The following is a 21129-nucleotide window of genomic DNA, read 5'->3' on the forward strand; positions in this document are numbered from 1 at the left end:
CTTAACCAATGGCTTATCACTGCTTTCTTTCAAGCAAAGAGCAGACAAGGACATTGTCCTGCCCTACATGAAATAAGGGTTTGTTTTGTTTTTAAAGTTATGCCTGGATGGGGTGATTATAAAAATTGGCCAACTTTTAAAAGGTGTTTTAAATACATAAGTCTCTCATCCATAGACAGAGTCACTGACCAACTATAAAGAGCCTACCCAAAATGTGCAAGTCATCTACTTTACACTAATGTGAGGAGTACATAAATGGTACAAAATGGTTCATTTTCCATTTCACTTCAATTCAAACGTTTTAAAGAGCACTCAGTACACAAGAGGCAACAAGGAAGATTCTGGAGACAAGTGTAAAAAGGGTAACATTGTGCTACTATATGGCAGACATTTGCTGGTTACTTTATTAAGTAATAATAGTCCTGTGAGGTAGAAATCATTAAACTTGGTTTACAGAGAAGGAAGTTAAGGCACACAGAAGTAAAATAACTTGCCCAGGGTATCTCAGCACAGAAGGCAGTGGGATGGGGGAGTTATTGGGGGGTGAGGGGGTATACCTGAGGATAGCGCTGACTGTTTCTACAATGTTTAATGCCGTAGTCCTTCCATAGCAGTGTGGGAAAGGGCCAGGACTTAGAAAACCAAGGAGATAAACTGAGGGAGTGGTCAAAGGAGCCCGAGGCTTAGAGTTTGATATCTGAGTTGTTACTTTTAAGGATGAATACCACTTCAATGCAAGGATCACCCCACCCCCCTCACCCCCAATATATTAACCAAAATAAATTACTTACTTGAAATTGAGAAAAACAATTTTGAGAGTAATCTTCCTCAGATATATTATTCCATAGTTTTAAAACAAATAATATGATGACAGTTTAATTTTTAGGTTGCTTTTATGTGGCTTGTCTTGGTTTTTATTCTGAAATGAAATTTAGATTAGTCATTTTCTTGTTCTGAGAAACTAGGAGTATGCCAACATGTTTTAACTTTACATTCTTTCACATAGCAACATGTATTCTTACTTACAAAGCCATCTCTTCCACATCTTAAACAAATCTAATTTAATATATAAATTACTTTTAAGTGTAAATATATGTATATGCAAACTAAAATACTTCTTTTAATTCTTGTTACACTTTCTTGGCAATTGTAAGAAGTGTAAGAAAAATAGAAAACTTTTACAAACTGTTAAATATTAGACAAGGCATTTCTGAGGTAACACTTTTTATTTGTTTATATAGTTAATGTTCCCTGAACCCAAAGAAAATTAAATAATTATCTCTAAAGAAAATGATTTCAAATTCTTAGTATTTCCCAAAACTATCATCCGAAATTAAAATAGAATTGGCCAGAAAGTATATATAAATAATTTTACACTGACAATGACTATCCATTTGCTCCAGAAATCACTGTTAGACATATATTCAATTTCTGCTGCAGAAAACAGTCCAGTTTCCCAATAATAATTAAGCAACTAGTTTTCATTTAAACAAATTGAAATATTTAAAAATCTATAAGAACCAGAAGCAACACAGGATCATCTGGAAATCTTCAAAGTATAATTTTTTAAAAACCACCAAAAGGTTAAAGGATTGTAACTGGGAGTCTTAATCTTACTAATAGTATGTTTTGGTCTCCTAAATGCATCTACATCATGTTTGGATAGTGGGTATCTTTATGATTGCCTAAGATACCCATCTCCGTATTATTTATATTTGAATAGCAATTACAAGTTAACATAACTATACTCAAAGTTCACTGTATTTTCCTTCACTCCTATCATTTCCTCTTTAATATCACTGTGGTGTTAAAATAGCAACTAGGTACCAAGTAGCACACACTCCAAAGCATATCATATATCACACTCATTAAATTTATAAGCATTTCTTTGAAACAACTGGAGCTAATATTAGGCAACCTACCCTATTTAAATGCAACCTACTTAAACTACAATCATTTTTTACTTCATAGTAACTGAACACATTCTAATCCAATGAAAAGCAAGAGAAACATGCACACCAGCAAAGGAATCTGAGAAGTCTAATACATTTTTAATTGTGTATGATTTTAACACTGATTTTCATTTTTAACTGTCCTAATTCTTTATTTATGCAAGTTTTACTTATTATTCTTAAAGAACAATCATCTCTCTCTCTCTCTCTCACACACACACACACACAAACTTACTCAAATCTATTCTACAATTATATTCTCTCCTAGACACAGTAGGCCTTTAAAGAGTTCTAAACTAATCCATGAAATTAGTAATTCTACCAATGTCCCACATTTCGTCTTTCAGTTGTCATCATTATCTTCCTACAATACCCCCTCCAATTTGAGGGAGTAAGGGCCACTTGAAGCAGTGAAAGCTGTCCAGATTCCCAGTGTTCAAATCTACCCCCAGAGCAATCAACTACTGGACACAGCCTGAAGCTGCTGCCTGTCTAAAATTCATGTGTGTGAATATTTATATATATATATAGTTATATATATTCCAACATACGAAGTTTTAAATATATCACACATATATACATATAAAAATAAGACTAGAATGGTCTTTCTCCACCCTCACATTGTTACTGGTTTTTAACTCCTTAGACAACAGAAGAATGCATAGAACATTTGCATGATGGTTAGTGAACATATAACATATATTATATATATGTTAAGATTTAAAGTATTATAATATTGTTTGATATATAATGAAAAATTCATAACATGAATTATCAATTCAAACTTCTTCACATCAAGAAGGATTTTTTTTAAGGGGGACATATATATTCTATTAGTTACTTTGCATCAAGCTAAACTGGTCCATCAAATGCACATGGCAAGCAGGATTGAGATTTGGTGGTCTTTCCCCTGCCCATCTCTGCCTCCTTGTCATTATCAGTGAGATGCACCTTGCACTGGATGCCATGCTCCTCAGGCACTTTGAATACAAGTTCAGAGCAGCTCCAAAAATCTCTTTTCCTCAAGAAGCTGCCATGGCTGACAGCTGAAGTCATTCCGATTAGTAAAGCACCTCCACTACTCCACTTCAAATATCAACAAAAATTACTCCTCACCCTGGTGTTTAGAGGTACCCCCACAGCCTCTATCTCACTAGGGCCACCCTCCAGTGAGCCACACCCATCAATTAAAGGCTCTGAATTAGATCTCCAACAACACTTAACATCAAACAGTATTGTAGCAATCAGTTTGTAGCTGTTTATAGCAATTATTAGGAACTTTTCCTTTTGTCCTGCTTTTACTAATCCTATGACTAGAACTTGAACCAGTTCTACTCACTGGAGGCAATTACTATCACCACATTGCCCTCTCTTTCCGAAGACAACAGTACATATGCATTACATTACGTATCTCTATCTAAAACATACTCCAGTCTTTCACCTTTCCTGCTTCCTCTTTCAACATGGCACCACCGATGTACATACAGTACTGTATCACACTGCAGCCACAGATATTCTGACATTTTATTTGACACATATGCAAAATGTGAAACATAAAAATCCTTGAGTAGCATTGCTAACTTACAATAAAAGTACACTTGTAACTGAAAATTTCCAAACTGCTCTCCATAGAGCATGAGTACTTCATAACCACCCTACCAACAATGTAGGAGACCGGCGTTTTCTTTCTTCACTACTCTCACTTATCCTAAATAGCTTTGCAAATATAACAGATGATGGAATATGTCGTAGCTATAATTATAACTTTATAAGAAATACTATATACATATAGCAGTTTTCACATGAAAACTGTCTTTGTTCATTCCTCAATTGGCAGGAGCTATTTACTAGAAATTGGTCCTTTCTCAAAGGTACAAATGAGTTTACTAGTCCATTTACCTTTTAGTTTATGATTTGTCCTCCACACAGAATTTTACTTCTGTGTTATAAAATTCAGAATCTAGCTTTAGCGTTTTTTTTCATAATCCGAAAGGCATTTATCATTCCTGAACTACATCAAAAGTGATTATCCTATTTCTTACTTCACATTTGTTTTTGACTCCTCTGGAAGCTAACTTTTTTTTTTTCCAGAATAGTAGCAATCTATTTTGAAAATCCTTATTAAATAACCATTCTTTTCCAAACTGAAAGATCAAAGATAGTATCTTTGTTTTAAAGTATTAACATACATGAGTTTATTTCTGAGTTTTACTCTGTTGCATTGTTATCATGTGTCAAAATCATGCCAGGTTCGTAAACATTTTAAGTCCCAGGCATAGAACTCAGTGGGAGAGTACGTGCCTAGCATTATACAAGCCCAGGGTTTGACCCTCAACACAAGAAAACACACCTTCATATACCTACTCCCACACCCACACTTTAAAATTGAAATAACTTTACAAACAAATGGACATACTTCGACTAGAAATTGTTATTCTTCTTTAATAGAAAAAGTCTTTGACATTTTCTTAGCTAAGTATAATCAAGATCAAAACACCATTATGCAATTCTGCACTTTGATGGATATTTATTTTGGAGACCCTAATGAGAATCATACCTTTTTCTTACCATATTTCTGAAAAACACCTATGAAACTGGCATTTGCTTAACAAGCATGTGAACAGTCTTTTACAAACTATGTGGTCAATACATGCTATCTGTAGAAAATCTGAAAAGTACAAAACACAGTTTCTACAGAGAATCGACCTTTATATTTCAATTCATTTTTCTGCATTTAAATGACTATTTTGTAAACTGATTTTTGCACAAAATATGATGACAATATTTTCCATGTTACTACATAATCTAAAACACGATTCAGGAATGAATAATATTTTGCTGGAATATGCTCCCTTTATGTAACTAATTCCCAACTGTTAGGTATCTGGGACTATTCTCTGTGATGACTATCATCCATTGACTAATTCTTGCAATGAATGCTTATGTTTCAAGCACTCTGGTAAGCATCGCTCTATAGTGGTGAACAACACCAAAATCATTACTAGTATTTCTGGTGGTTACAATCAGGAGAAGCTAAACATTAATCGCCAACATATACAAAATAATAACTACAACAATGCTATGAAGAAGCTTTAAATGTATGTGGGTAGGGAGGGCTTCCTTGAAGAAGAAAAAGAAAACATTCTACTCACAGAGAACAACAAGTACAATACCCTCAATGTGGGAGGGAGTACAGCGAGAAAAAGGGACTGCAATAATGACAATATGGCAGGACTACAGAGAACAACATGGCAAGAAGAATATGGCTCAAGCCATGGCTGAACACAAAGGTGGGGCCAGGCAAGACCTTGTGAGATAGGGAGTTGACACCACATTAATACAAAGAATTTTGTCTGTATTCTAAATACAAATGAAAGCTACTAAAGCGTATAAGGTGATGTAAACAGGATTTCATTTGGAAAAAAATCTGATTACAGTGTAGAAATCAGATTAGAAGGGGCAGAGTAGATTGGGATAAACCAAGATTAAAAGGCTATTGTAGTAAACCCTTTCAAAAATGTCAGGAGCTTGGAAACTACGATGGTGATGGTCAATGAAAAGTAGACGGATTCAAATTATAATCAGATTTGCCAAAAGATTTATGGTCGTAGATTAAAATCCCTGAAACTAGAATCAATGGGTCAAAAAGGAACATTTCAAGGATTTTGGTATATTCATTGCTAAGCTGCCCTAGAGAAAAGTTTTCTTCATTTGTGAATTATCTTCTATCTACTCCTCTATCCAAATTTTTAACTCTTTTTTTTTTAAAGATTTATTTATTTATTATGTATACAGTGTTCTGTCTGTGTGCCAGATCTCATTACAGATGGTTGTGAGCCACCATGTGGGTGCTGGGAATTGAACTCAGGACCTCTGAAAGAGCAGCCAGTGCTCTTAACCACTGAGCCATCTCTCCAGCCCCCCAAATTTTTAACTCTTAACCAATTTAAAATAATTTAATCCATACTTCCTTCACGAAGGCTTCTATGGCCTTCCCTTTTTGCCTGTCAGGTGGTCACGACACCCTCCTCTTGGGATCCTCACTATCTCTTGCACACATTCCTAAACTTTAGTCTATGCTCACTTTACACTTCAATGTCTGTTTTCTGTGTTTCTGGAGGGTAATGCTGCTTTAACAAAGGCGCCCAGAGTATGTTGATAGACACATAGGAGCTTCTCCATAGTGTGCCAGAATCAAGAGGGCTCCTGCCTGCTTCTAGTTTGCTGATTATGACGTTAGTCAAATATAATACAACTAGTAAAGCTTTCTATTTGGCACTTCAAATATTTATTAAAGTGGCCAATTTTGTTTGCGATTAACCTAACTAGATCTCTGTGTGCTCCTGAAAATCTCTAATAATTATAACTGAATATGTCTTATATGATCTTAAGATATTTTTGAATGTTGAGCTAAAAGAGCGAACAAGATTCTCAACCTTTTGAGAATCTGAGTTAAGTGCTATAGTTTTCAAAAATCATATTCATAAAAATGTAGTTAATAATCTACCAACCTACTAAAACAGGTCATTATAATAGTTCACTACAGCTAGGTTTATAAAGTAGAAGAAATCAGTCAAGCCCCTCTACTCATGTAGAATTTCACAATTAGAATCCATGTTTAAAAAAAAAAAAAAAAATCTGATTTCATGTTACTATGGCCAACATTCTTTAAAAATAGGTGCCAAGTAGGAAGAAAAGTTATAGGAGAGCAGTAGTAAGTTCCTGACCTTAAACTTGAGGGCAACCAGCTCCCGCTCTAGTCTGTCTGGCCTACGAGTCCAGGACTCAGTTAGTGAACACCTCGCTCTTCTATTTACCCCTACTCTGCATCTCAGCGGGGAAGCTCTTTGAAAGGATAATTAGGTTTCACCTGGTGCTGAGGAAACCGGGAGTCGGGAGTCGTCTAAGCTCAGCAGAAGGGGAGCTACATCAAGCAATGAAGCAAGAGTTGAGGCCTGGAAACCGGACAGCATCCAGTTCCTCACCTGAGTCAGGTCCTCAGCAGGATTTTATGTGAATTCCCGAGTAGTCACACCAACATTCAAATATCAATGAAAATGCAATATCCCACACTTTAGTCATAATCTTGCTTTCTTCCACTAAGACAAATTACTAGAATGCTGTTATAAAAGACTTTTTTCCCTACAAATGATAATGTTTGGGACACAGCTGCATCAAAATAACGTTCAAGACTTTTTTCGAGACAGGGTTTCTCTGTGTTAAGTTTGGTGCCTTTCCTGGATCTCGCTCTGTAGACCAGGCTAGCTACTCCAACTCACAGAGATCCACCTGCCTCTGCCTCCCAAGTGCTGGGATTAAAGGCGTGCGCCACCACCGCCAGGCTGTTCAATACGTTTTTTACAAAATGAGTCTAGGGCCAATGAGAAGGCTTAGCTGGTAAAAGAACTCATATGGCGGAAGGATTCTCTCTGACCTCCACGTATACAACATGGTGCGTGAGTGAGTACACACACACACACACACACACACACACACACACACACACACACTCACACAAACGTAAAAATTACTAATGAGTTTGAAAGAACCAAAGGGTTTTGTTTCGTTTTGTTTTATTGTTTTTTCAAGACAGCCTTTCTCTGTGTAGTTTTGGTGCCTGTCCTGGATCTCGCTCTGTAGACCTGGCCGGCCTCGAACTCACAGAGATCTACCTGGCTCTGCCTCCCGAGTGCTGGAATTAAAGGCGTGCACCACCAGGCCCGGCCAAAGGATTTTTTAATAATAATTCCACCATTCACATGAAAATAAAATAAAGTGACTTCAACTCAAAACAGAGACTTTTAAATCCAAGACATTTTTTTTTTTTTTTTTTTTTTACTTTACGCAAAGTATGTCCTTAAAACAGGACAACAAAAGTTAACTGGACTGTTTCCTAAAGCAGAAAATTACTTTTCATGCAATAGCAGTATTCCAATCCGTTCAGAATTTATAATTCTTAAATAGCCATTTTGAGAGAAATTTTCTTCTGATGCTATTATTCAGGACCTTCTTTGAAAAGCAAATTGTTTTAAAAAATCTTTTTTTCCAAACCAAAATAAAGAATTAATGACTTCCAAAATTAACACCTATAAACTGAAGATGTTTATGGCGCTTCATGAACTTATCAGATGTTACAAATATTCATTCTTGTCTTTGCTTGTTAGTAAAGATATGAACTACCTGCATTTTGTACTAGTAAATTTGTTTTCAATACAAATTCTAGCATTCAGATTTTGTTTTTCCCCCAAGACAAGGTCTCTGTCTAACAGCCCTAGCTGTCCTGGAACTTGCTCTGTAGACCAGGCTGGCCTTGAACTCAGAGATCCAGCATCACCACACCAAACAAGCATTAGATTTTTAATAAAATATTCTGGCCTCTGTATTACATTAATTATTTCCAAGTTTTATTTCTTTACATGGCCTGGACTAGTTTTCTTTGGGAAGAGAATTCAAAAGCAGAAAATTCTGCAGCTTAGTTTTTCTTGAGATTGAATGTAATATTAATTCCACTGGGAGTTTCTGACATTAAAAATGCTTGATTTATGAAAACTGTAGCTGTTGAGTATATGCCAAGGACTTCAATTTTCTTCTTGTTGTGGAAACAAGATTTGTTTTATACTATGTAAGGAATTATTTTATTGTTTTCTCTCTTGACCTCAGCTCCAAGGCATATACCAACCAAGTAAATTATTAACATATATTATTGCACGAATTACTGAGTCCTAAACTGACATTTACATTCATGTGTCATGCTTGAAACAAATTTTTTAAGCCTGTGAATTATACCTCTTTCAACCTGATTTCAATCCTTAGCAACTCAACGTTTGGTTTTGCTTGTATGAAAAGTTATTTTTTTTTCTTCATTTACACTATACATTTCATAGAACACCATAAAAACTGGATTTTTCTTTTTTTTTTTAATTAGGGGCTGGCGACCTATTGTAAGTTATTCAGGAAGAAAAGAGATAAATATTTCTTATGAAATAGTTCACATTCCAGTATTCAGAAACACAAGTGTATATACCATATACAAATATTACTATTTGTAAAGGATATTCCTTCACAGAATTGTGCTGTTAGTGAAATTCATGTATTTCCACACAAAACTTTCCTACATGATACAGTTTTAAAATCACCCAGAGACACATATTTAGTGAGTGTAGCAGGAAAAACCAAACTGTAGCAATGTAACTCAACCACCGTACAAACTGGAACACCACAACATAGCCTATTAGCATGTTGCTCTAGGACTTGAAAATCAACTTCACTATCATTCTCTGCAGCTGAAGGAAGAGCAGGCAGTGTATTACTCCGAGATTCCGAATCAAAACAAAGACAGCACCACGATGTTTAAAAGGGTAGAAAACCTATCTATCCTCCAGGACACTATAACGCCTCTTATTTTCCAGTCTTCCGAGTCCCAAGGGCTGTACTCTCCACCAACTGTTAACAGCATTCAAATTCTCTATCCTCCACAGTTCACAAGCGTCAAACTTCCACTATTGTAAAAAGGAGTCTTTTACCAAATCTTATTTATAGCACTGACATTTTTGACAAAGAAAATTCACATTAAAAAGGTAGTAGCTTAGAATGGGTGCCTGTATTTTGGAAAGGGTATTATCTTGGTGTAGTCCACAGAGGCGGGCTGGAGTAATCAAGATGAATGGCGATGAGGGCGAGGTGCATCAAGTGGGAAATGCTATCTACAATCCCATAGGGCAATAGCTTGGTGAGAACATCCCCCTCCAGAATACGGCTTTATCATTTCACGTTAAGAGTTGAAAGCATGTAAAATGCAAAACTGAAAAATAAAAAAAAAAAACACACAAAAACCTTGTACAGGTGTCCACTGTCCTATTTGTATTGTAAATCCCAACGAGCGTTCCAGAACATAGCTTGTCATTTCCCCCCCACCATTTCTTCAAAATAGTTTTTTTTTTTTTTAAGCTATTTTTAAAATGCAACCCCACAACCCAGCCCAGAGGCATTGTAAAACGTCCATGCTGCCGAGCTTGGCTGTGCTGGCTAACGGATTCACCTCCATTAAGTGCAATATTTTAGGTCGGGCGACACAAACACGTATGTCCTATCTCCACGGATGCCCATTTCCTGAAAGCCGGGGCACCTGAGGATGCCGCTCGGTCCCCGCCACGGCATTCAACTCGAAGCAGTCACGACCCGCACTCGCAGCACAAGCCACATGGTCACCTCAATGAGAAAGATTATCTGGCCCCCCGGGCGCCACTTTCTACAAGCCACAGCCTCTCCGGCAGGGGCAGAGGAGAGCGAGGGTGAGAAGCAGGCGACGGGGAGCCACTGACATCGGGGCTGACACTTCGCCTCTGCTCTCAAAGCCAGGTCTATCTAGAACAGGGCACCGGGGAGATGCAGCGAGGGCCCGGGGTCCCATCAGCGACCGACCTCTAAGGACCCGCGAACTCGTCCTTGGGGGGCGGCGGGGGGGGGGGGGACGAGGCACCGCCACCGAGCCCACCAAGCCCACCGAGCCGGGGACCTAGCCCGCCCGCCGCTCGCGCGGTCCAGCCCCGGCGCCCAGCCGCGGAGGTGGGGGGCGCAGCGCTCGCACGAACCCACATTTTTTATTTTATTTAATCTTGCGCCTCCTGTCACGCGCGGGAGAACAGGGCGAGCCAAGCGAAGGAGAGGGGAGACTCCCGCAGCGACCCCGGCGAGGGCCGGCGGCGTGCGCGCGAGTGCGCGGCGGGGAGGGCAGCCCCGGCGCCCCGGCGCCCCGGCGCTCGCACTCCCGCCCGCCCGCCCGCCCGCTCCCGCTTACCTGCCGGGGTCGCTCCGAAGACTCGTACCACCGGCACCTTCTTGACAGGGAGCTGGGTGAGGGGGGACTGGCAGATATCCAGGCCCCGCAGCGGGCTGGCCATGTAGTAGTCGGCAGTCACTATCCTCACCGAAAACATGTTCGCCGCCGCCGCCACCGCCTCCCCTCCACTGGCGGGCGACCTGGCAGCAGCGGCGGCAGCAGCGGCGGCGGCGGCTCCGCAGAGGCGCCGCCTCCCCCTTCTCTCGGTCCGGCTTCCCCCCCTTTTCCCCTCCCCTCGCACGGACGCCCGAGACGAGCGGCGGCGGCGGCGGTGGCGCGCGCGCGGGGGGCTGCGGGGCTGGGGTGTGCTGCTGCCGCCGCCTCCTCTTCCTCCTCCTCCTGCTGCTCTTCCTCCTCCTCCTCCTCCTCCTCCTCCTGCTCAGACGCTCCCGGCCCCAGGCAGCGGGAGAGAAGCCCTGGCGCGGTCGTCGGGTCGGGTGGTGCCGCTGGTGCTGTCGCCGCGGCCGCCGCCGCCGGGGATCACACGGGCTCCTCGGTCCCAGGCTGCAGCTCTTGTTGCCATGATGATGATGTCACGGACGCAACCACTGGGGGAGGGGGGAGGAGGAGGGGTGCGCGCGCGCGTGTGTGTGCGCGTGAGCGAGGACGGGCGAGCGCGCGAGCGCGCGCCCCGGCGGGGACCCGGTTTTTTTTTTGGGGGGGGGTGTCCTCCTCCCCGCCTCCCCGGCCTGGAGCGCGCGGCCCCGGGAAGGGGCTGGCGGGAAGCCGGGGCCGCGCGGCGCGGCGCGGAACGCGCCGAGGAATCGATGATTCGGCCTGTGGGCAGGGTCACTGCAGCGGGGCCGGGGGAGGAGGCGGGGAGCGCCGATGTCATGGATAGGCTCCGAGGGGCGCGGGGTTTTGGCGGCTCCTGGCGCTCGCCTCGCCGACCGCCATGTCACATCCGAGGGAGGAGGCGGGGGCGGCCGCGGAGAGGATTTTTTTGTTGTTTTTTGTTTTTTTTTTGTCCCCCCTCCCCGCCCCCCCACCAGGTAAGGAAGGGAAGCCGCCCGCGGGAGAAAGGCGGCGCGGCGCAGATCTCGTGCGGCCCGGGCCTCGCGGGAGGAAGGGAAGGAGGGCGGACGAGCGGGCGGGCGGGCCGGGCGGGGCGCGGGCCGGGCCGGCCCTTCTCAGGTAACGCCGCCGAGCCCGGGCCAGCGCGAGGGGCGGGGGCGCGCGGGCCTCGGCCTATAAAAGGGCCGCCCTGGTGCTCCCTCCCTCCCTCCCTCTCCCCCCTCCCTCCCCCCCCCCCAGCCGAGCCCCGGCGGCGAGCCTGGCGCTCCGCCTCGCTTCCCCCCGCCCCCGCTTCTCCTCTGCGGTGCTGCAGTGTCTCCGCCCGGCCACTTGAATGAGATTTATTCACGCGCGGCCCTGCCCAGCTTTGCCCAGGGTTGGCAGAGGCACAGCACAGGGATTTCCCACCGTCGTGGTGTTCTCCCGCCCCCTGTCTACCCGCCCCGCATTTTTACATTCACCGTGGTTTCCTCCGGCCCGGAGCAAGTACACGTTCAAGACTTGTTTGCCGGGGTCACCTCCCTCCACGCCTCTCCAGGCCGCCGGCTGAGCCCTGAGAGCCATTCACAGACAATTTGGGCATAAGAGGGGGAGAAAAAGGCTCGTACCGTGTTTTCATGTGCACGTTGTGCAAGATTTTACTACGGGTTGACACAGAAGCAAAAGGGGGGGGTGGGGTAGGACCGTTAGACAAAAAACAACTTTTATTTGGAGCCTGAGCGGTGATGGGAGTGATGCAGTTAGGGATTTGGGGGGGTCGGGGGTGGGGTGGGTGAGGGGAACAGATGCTGCTGGTGTGGATGTTAAATTACAACCTATGGGTTTTTGTCTGGCGTGGTCACTAATATTGGGCGTGACCTTGGACAAATAATTTGGTTTCTTGAGGCCTCCGTTTTCTCACGTGTAAAAGAAGGGCTTCTCTTAAAAACTAATCTTTATGGGTTCCAACCCCTCCCCCCCAAAAAAAAAAAAGATTTAAGTCATAGGACCAGAAACTATGGTTTCAGCTTTGAAATTTGCCGCTGGAATTAAGACACTTGACAGTCATTATGCATCCAAAGTAGAGCTCATTCTGTCCCACTTACAGAATTATACTGGTGCATTTTACTGGTTGGTTATATTCCCTTGGATTTGGAGTGGTGTGGAAAGCTCCTTGTTTGCAGCCATTGTGGGTTTTCACATAAAATCAAAATGCTTAAAGGGAAACATCACAGAGAGAAGGTTTCTATAACATAAATGCTAATATGGATCTATGCTTAGGGTGATTTGAGACCGATCAATGCAGTAGATTACCCTCAAGAGCGTCATAATAAATGGCAAGACGAGGGCATAAACCTACTACCAGCTCTAGTACAAGGGAAATTTTTAAAAATTGATTTTAAGGGCTGGAGAGATGGCTCAGGGGTTAAGAGCGCTGACCCGAGTTCAATTCCAGCACCCACATGGCATCTCACACCTGTCTGTAACTCCAGTTTCAGGGGACTCTGGCACCCATGGCAAAACCACAAATGCACATAAAAATAAAATAAAATATATTTTTAAAACTTGATTTTAAGTATTAAAAGACTATAGGAGTTATTTTAAAATAAGACTACCACACACAGCCCTAGGTTCATCTGCAGTGTGTGTGTGTGTGTGTGTGTGTATGTGAATGTGTGCATACTTAATGTGCTTTCTGGTAAAATAAGTATCTTATATAAGCAGAATGTCAAACTGACAATGTCAGTGATTTCCACGGTGTTCTGTGGCACTTAGGATATTTTTTAAATTGTAATATTTTTGTCACTTACTAACTCACTTTTGGGGGGATGGAAAATGGCAATCTGTTTTCTTAGCAACCCCACCATCCAGCTGTACCCCAACTGTGTATCTCAAACAGTATAAGATTGAGAATCCTATATTATATTTGATGAAATCCATACATAATGTTTAAATTAAAGTTACTGTTTCTAACTGATGAAAAGTAAAAGTGTCAAATTAAGAGTAGCTCTTTCTATAACAAGATTCTTGACCATTGCACCTTTAAACATGATTTACTTTTTCAAAGGGCACTTACAACCATGTTTCACATTCTTCTAGAACTCCAAGGAAATAATGTTGACTCCTGAAAAACATTTACAGCTTTAGATGAGGAATATTGTTTCTATTACATGTAATTTAAAGTTGATTATCAAATTAAAAACCTGATAACAGTCTCCTAACCACAATTTAATAGTTTTTATAAATATATTCTTCCTGGAAAAAAATTATAGCATTTTTCAGTTAGTGACTCTGTTTTAAAATTTAATTTACTAGATAAGTGAGTTTGTCTGATAACTATCAGTTTATTTTCTCATCTATGAAATGATGAAAAAAATTTTAATTTTTCAGGCATGTAATCAGACTCAAAATTTAATAATATGGGTGAAAGTTCACATCCAGATGACTACTATATGTACAATAATGTAAAATGCCAAACATAAATTTAAATTTTTGTTTTGTTTTGTTTTTGTTTTTGTTTTCTCCGAGACAGGTTTCTCTGTGTAGCTTTGGAGCCTGTCCTGGATCTCGATCTGTAGACCAAGCTGGCCTGGAACTCACAGAGATCCACCTGGCTCTGCCTCCCAGCGTTGGGATTAAAGGCGTGCACCACCACCACCCCACCACCACCACCACCACACCACCACCGCCAGGCCTAAATAGTTTTTTTTTAATGGCTATCATTTGCTAAGGTAATGAGAGAGATGGTGACATGATACCTATCCTTGCAGAGTTTATATGCCAGAATTATAAAAAAAATGTATTTCAATGATAGCAATTAACATTTTTCAGTTATTCTAGCTCATTGACTGACAGTTACCATCTTATCCATTTACTCAGAGCCTTCCTACCCGTCTGTACCAATACTTTTCAATATCAATCTAAAACATTTACCTCTTAGTGATTGATTATCTGGAATAGTAGGCAAAGACCACTGTATTTTGGGGAGAACATACTGGCTTCTTATTCAACAACAGCCAGTCCATTCTGTATTAGCAACTTTTCTCACTGTGGCCAGAACACCTGACAAGAAGAAACATAAGGAGGGAAGAATTTATTTGGGCTTAAGGTTCTAAGAAATATAGTCCTTAAGGGGAAGACATGGTAACAAGAATGTGGGGTAGCTGCTTATATTTTGTCCAGTCAGGAAGCAGAGAAAGATGAATTCTAGTCCTCGGCTCATTTCACCTTTTAATTTATTCAGGGACCCCAACTTATAGAATAGTGTTGTTCACAGTCAGGGTGGCTCTTTCCTTGTCAATTAAACCTTTCTGGAAACACCCTTGTAGATATGCCGTGTGTTTCCATGGTGACTCTAACTCTAATCACTTTAACAATGAAGATTAGCCACTACAACCTTCTAGTTTGCTCTTTTGTACTTTAGAAGCTGGCAAGTAAAAACTGGTTCAGACTCCCTTGCAGCTAGAGTGCTAACATGAGATTAGTGGCATGATGATAAATGTTTAATACCAGCCACAAAGAGTGTGGACCCCTTAATATTTAGTATTCAAGTTTTTAAAGTGACTCCCAAGCCACCAGAATGATTTGCTTAGATATGAATTAATTGGAAAGAATGCTAACAATCAGAAACTGGCTTCAGTGTGTAGTTTAATTTCCAGCCACCAAAAGTGAATAACGATTCACCTGTTATTTAGAAAGATGAGTTCTGACAGACACCATGGTGAGAGTCTCTGATTTTTCTGGGAGGAATAATAACATTTATTTCTGGTGTTACAAATGATGACTTGCAGGTGGTATGTATGGACGAGTTTCCACAAGAATAACACTAATGTGAGATGTACATTCTTCTAGGCATTGTTTTCCCTGGAAGTTGTTTCTAGTTGCATATTTTCTAGACCTTGCTCTCTGGCTTTGAAAGATTTGTGATCTAAATTGTGCCCATTAATCCTTTACTACTAAACAGCCCAGTCATGTCCAGTTGCATGATTTGTGAGCCTCAGAGCAAAGTGAAAATGTAGACTCTGGTTCAACTACAGAGACAAAATGTCATTTTCTGTACTAAACTATTACGCTGCCATTGCTTCCTCATCTCCCTTCTCCTCCTTCCTCTCTTCCCTCCCTCCACTGGTCATGGTGTTTTCTAAATTTGCTGATTTGTAGCCCAGACTGGCCTGGAACATACAGTCTTTCTGTCCCAGCTTCCTGAGTGCTAGAGTTATAGACATACAATATCATCTCCAGTTTAATTTGCTTTTTAATTCAGTTTAAGGAAAAAATGAAATTTTAAATTCTTAGATGAATTGCACCATTCATCTTTATATTGTACAAAGCAGTTTTAAATGCAAATATAGTAGTATTTCACTCATGTGGAATCACCAAAATTACCTAATTGGAATTTCATGGCTTCTACATCCATATGTATTTGTGATGTCACAACTGTGTAAACTCAGCACAAAACAAACTCAACTGTTTTTATTTCCCTTCTTCATATGTATACATTCTAACAATATTCTCTACCTTCTGCTTACTGATACATAAGGAAGGACTAAAAAGAAAAAAAACCCTAGATTGCTCTTTATATGTTATTTTCAGGAAATGGTTGGTCACAGGAAAGAAATATGAGCAAGAAGGAATATGATAGGATTCTTTTTTTTTTTGTTTTGTTTTTTCGAGACAGTTTCTCTGTGTAGCTTTGGAGCCTGTCCTGGATCTCACTTTGTAGACCAGGCTGAACTTGAACTCACAAAGATTCACCTGGCTCTGCCTCCCGAGTACTGAGATTAAAGGTGTGCACCACCACCACCTGGCTAGGATTCTTTGTTCACTTGTATTTTTTGAATGTTACCATCTTCTTTTTGCAACAAATTCCAATTCAAATGGAGATCTTAAAATTGTCAGCACCTTGACTCAGTCATAGATGCAGCATGCTTATTCTGTACTCACTTGGACTCTGATTTACTACACCTCATACACACACCATTGTCTTGTCTGAAGGAGACATCATGAATATGATACACAATTATACACAATTAGGTGGCAAGTAGGAAAAGACATATAGTCTTTGCCTCTGTGTATGTTCTGTTGTGTCACTGGATTTAACTTAGAAATCAAATATTCAAGCAAAACACCTATCAGGATTTTCTAGATTTTCTGACTTACATCATCAAACCAAACAAAGGGATTTCTGGCATTTTCTGTGAAACAGTCATTGTGCAGGCATTGAACATCCTTGTCCCCTGGACATTACATGTTGTTGTGACAATTAGAGATGCCCCATACATTTCTAAATGCCAGCAAAAACTTGCTATTTATTCTTGGCTGGGCGGTGGTGGTGCATGCCTTTAATCCCAGCATTCGGGAGGCAGAGGCAGGTAGATCTCTGTGAGTTCAAGCCCAGCCTGGTCTGCCAGAGTGAGATCCAGGATAAGCACCAAAAATTACACAGAGAAGCCCTGTCTTGAAAAAAAACAAAACAAAACAAGAAAAAACTTGCTATTCTTGACCAATTCCTAAAGTGCTCTTCACTATCTACAGCTATGACCCATGACCACTACAAATGCCAACTATATTTTTTGTTAGTGATTCTCAAGCAAAGAAGTGGGAGGGGAGGTCTACAAAGTTGAATTTAAAAGCTTTCAAAATTTCATATCCAGGAAAGCAGAATTATGGTGTTTCTCCCTATTGTCAGAAAAAAAATAATATCTACATTGATTATAAAATAAATTACAGGGATAAAATTGCTAAGGTAATTACTTGGGCTTTTGTGTCTGTGATGCTGGGAAATAGGTTCCACCTGGTTTCTTGGCATATGACTGTCCTTGAGATCTTCAAAATAATGTGTCTTTGTGTGCTAACAATTGGGGTGGGGCTCGTCATTAGAAAGATCAAAGCAAGATTAGAGATTGAGACTTTCAGCCCCATCCTCCAACCTGTGGGAGGTTTTGAAGGGTGGAAGGTGAATTGAACACCAGTTTTATCATGTATGGCATATAACAAAACCTCCATAAACCCCCTCAAAGATAGGATTCAGAAAACATCTCAAGAGATGAACACATGGATTTTACTGGGTCATGGTAGGCTGGAAGTGCAAGGAAGCTCTGCACCCTTTTGTTAATCTTCTCCTCTAATTCTCATCAGTATTCTTTTAGTATTATTTATAATATACTGATAAGTTAATTGTCTCTGAGTTCTTTAAACCACCCCTGAAAACAATTGAACCTAAACAGGAGTTATGGAAATCTGGAATTATTGCCACTCATAAACACAGATTAAACAACCTGGAATCTGCTGTTAGCATCCCATGGTGACTGCTGATTGAACCTTCACCTCTCAGATTTGATGCTATTGGGTAGATTAGTGTGAGAACAGAACTGAACCAGAGGACATCCAGCTGGCATCTCATACTATATAAGTGGCTTGCTAAGTGGCTCAGGGAGAATCCTCACACTTGTGGTATCAGAAGTGTGCTTTGAGAATAGAGAAGACACTGAATTTAAGTTTGTTTTTTCTATTTAGTGTCACATACAAATAAATTATAGTTGACTTCAGATGTCAATAAGATGGTTTGTTTGTTTTTTTAAGCAGATAAGGGGGTGGAGAGATGGCTCAGTGGTTAAGATCATGTACTGCTCTTCAAAAAGATCTGAGTTAATGCCCCAGGACTCTTGTTACAACAACCTGTAACTTCAACTCCTGGGGATCTGATGGCCTCTTCTGGACTCCATGGACACCTACACTCATGTACACATAATTAAAAATAAAGTCTTTTAAAATTAATATTTGTTGGGCTCTAAAATGTGTTTTTATTTCTCTCGTGTTAAACCAAAGGGGAGTCATTATAATCATAGATGAATTTCCTAAACAAAGTTATTATCTTTTAAACTAATTAATCTACTCATTTTTGGGGGGAAGCTAAATTTTTCTCTCTCCACTTGTGTAAATTATCAGTAAGGTCTTAAGAAGGGAACTACTGATCCTATAAAAGGTAATTTTGAGAAACAAAACCAAAAAACTTTCACAACAGTGTATTAGAACTGAGGCCTTAGTTTTCTAGGAGCCTCATTTAAATTACATATTCAGAATTTACAGTGGAACTTTAAATGGGAGGGTGAGACAGGATCTCATTTTGTAGCCCAAACTGACCTGGAACCCACTGTGTTGCCTACCCTATCCCTGAACTCTTGGCAGTCCTGCCCTTGGCTGCTGAGTACTGAGATTACAGTACAGTATGGGATAAACCATACCCAACCGATCCTGGAACATTCCTATAGGTACTCCGCAAGAGACTGGAAGAAACACATAAAGTGAAGGCTAGGTTAAGGGATTCCAACTTAATAATCCAAAACATGGTGTTATTTGGACCAATACATTCCACAGTTTTCCTAGCCCTGAAGCTCTTATCACACCATTATTTTCACATCTTAAATTCCAGGAGAACGTCCCCTAGTAACCTTTTTTTATTGACACTGAACTCTCCTAAGATTTGATCCTCATGCTATATCTTCATTCCAGAGACCAGAAAAGACTATTCTCAGATGGCTAAATATGGATTGGTCCTTGTATTTCTTTAATTTTTCAATCAAATGTGTTTTTCTCAATTTTGATACTTTTAAGTGTACAGCACAGACATTAAGGAAAACCATAAAGTATGGATTATTCAATCCCTCCTAGAGACAGTCTGATTAACATTTTGCTTTAATTATTTCTAGAAGTTTTCTCTATGAATATATTACATAGTGGAAATAGTGTCCTAGTTTTTTCACTCTGCAATGTAGCAAAAATTCCCCATGCCAATTAAAACTTTTCATATACATTGTCTCAGTTCTATGGCTGTGAAGAGACACCATGATCAAGGCTACTTTTATTTAAAAAAAAAAAAAAAAAAAAAAAAAAAAAAAACATTAAAACCTCCAGGATTGCTTACAATTTTTGAAGATTAGTCCATGATCATTATGTCAAGGAGCACAGTGGCAGTCAGTCAGGCATGGTGCTGGTGAAGTAGCTAAGAGCTATGTCCTTGTCCACAGGCAGCAGGCAGAGAAACACTGGACATGGCATGGGTTTTTAAAGCTTCAAAGCCTAACCCTAGTGACTCACTTCCTCTAACAAGGCCACACCTGCTGATCCTTCTAATTCTCAAACAGCTCTTCTCTCTGGTGACTAAGCATTCACATAGATGAACCTGCGGGGGGCCATTTGGGGAGGGGACATTTTTATTCAAACTACTACAGTTATTTTAATGACTTGTAGGATCCACTGTGATAAGGATCCAGGATAGTCTACCTATTTTCTGGTGGTGCACAACAGACTTTCAAACTTTATAGTGTTAGAAATAGCACACTGAGAATTGTTTTGGTTGGCAACCTTTGTCTATTTAAAATGAAATCCTTAACATTTTAAAGAATTTATGTCCTAGTTTATTATTTTTAAAAGAACAATTACTGACACTTGCCATATTCCTTCTCCAACAGGTAATTACATGTAATATTCCTGTTAGCCAGTTTGCTCTTCTTCATTTTTCTTCTGACCTGTTAACTCACTCTTAATGTTTCATCTCAAAGATCATTTTCTGAGGGAAGCCTTTCCAAACTCTGTTTGATTATGATTCTTTTTTAGATCTTTTGTTGTGCTATTTATTTTTTTCTATAGCATGTATCTCTAGTTGTAATAGTCTACTTATTTGTATATTACTTGAATAATTCTGCTTCTTCCCTTAGACTAGAATACTCAAGTCATCTGGATTAAAAGGAATTATAATGTATTTTATAAATGCATATCCCCTAAGTATCACTGTGATATGTTGGGCTAAAGCTTGAGATTTAAAGGGCTGGAGAGTTGTGTCTAATTAAGCACTTCATCTTGCAGAGGACCAGGGTTTAGTTCTCAGCACCCACATGGTGGCTCACAACCCTCTATCTAGTTCCAGGATATGTAATGCCCTCCTTTGGCCCCTGTGGTAGCAGGCATACATGTGGTGCACATACATAAATGCAGGCAAAACACAAACATAGATCTAAAAACAAAAAACAACAACTTGAGATTTAAATGTAAGCAGTCAAAGGTATTTTTGTTCTAGGCATTACTCTGTGAGCTGAAAAGACCAAAGTAAAAGTTACAAACATAATTCCAGTTTTATGAGGCTTAAAGTCTACAGAAGAGGTCAACAAACTTCCCATTAAGGACAGATAATTACTATTTTAGGTTTCTCAGGCTATATGGTCTCTCTGCTACAATCCAAGAATCATTAATAGATAAAACATAAACGTGTGTGCTTGAGCTCTAGTCGGACTTTATTTAAACAAAGATTGTGGGCTACATTTGACCCAGGACTCATCATTTATTGAT

The 21129-nt window shown here is 40.5% G+C and overlaps 1 protein-coding gene across 1 annotated transcript in view; it reads right to left on the reverse strand.

Annotated features, from left to right (window-relative positions):
- Positions 1–11008, reverse strand: part of Rev3l (REV3 like, DNA directed polymerase zeta catalytic subunit) — a 151910-nt gene extending 140902 nt beyond the window's left edge. The window contains 1 exon segment of the mRNA XM_028874844.2: positions 10750–11008. Coding sequence (XP_028730677.1) covers positions 10750–10888 — 139 coding nt within the window. The 5' untranslated portion in view covers positions 10889–11008.
- Positions 11009–21129: the final 10121 nt, after the last annotated feature.

Source organism: Peromyscus leucopus, chromosome 8a, assembly GCF_004664715.2.
Source record: "Peromyscus leucopus breed LL Stock chromosome 8a, UCI_PerLeu_2.1, whole genome shotgun sequence".
Lineage (NCBI taxonomy): Eukaryota > Metazoa > Chordata > Mammalia > Rodentia > Cricetidae > Peromyscus > Peromyscus leucopus.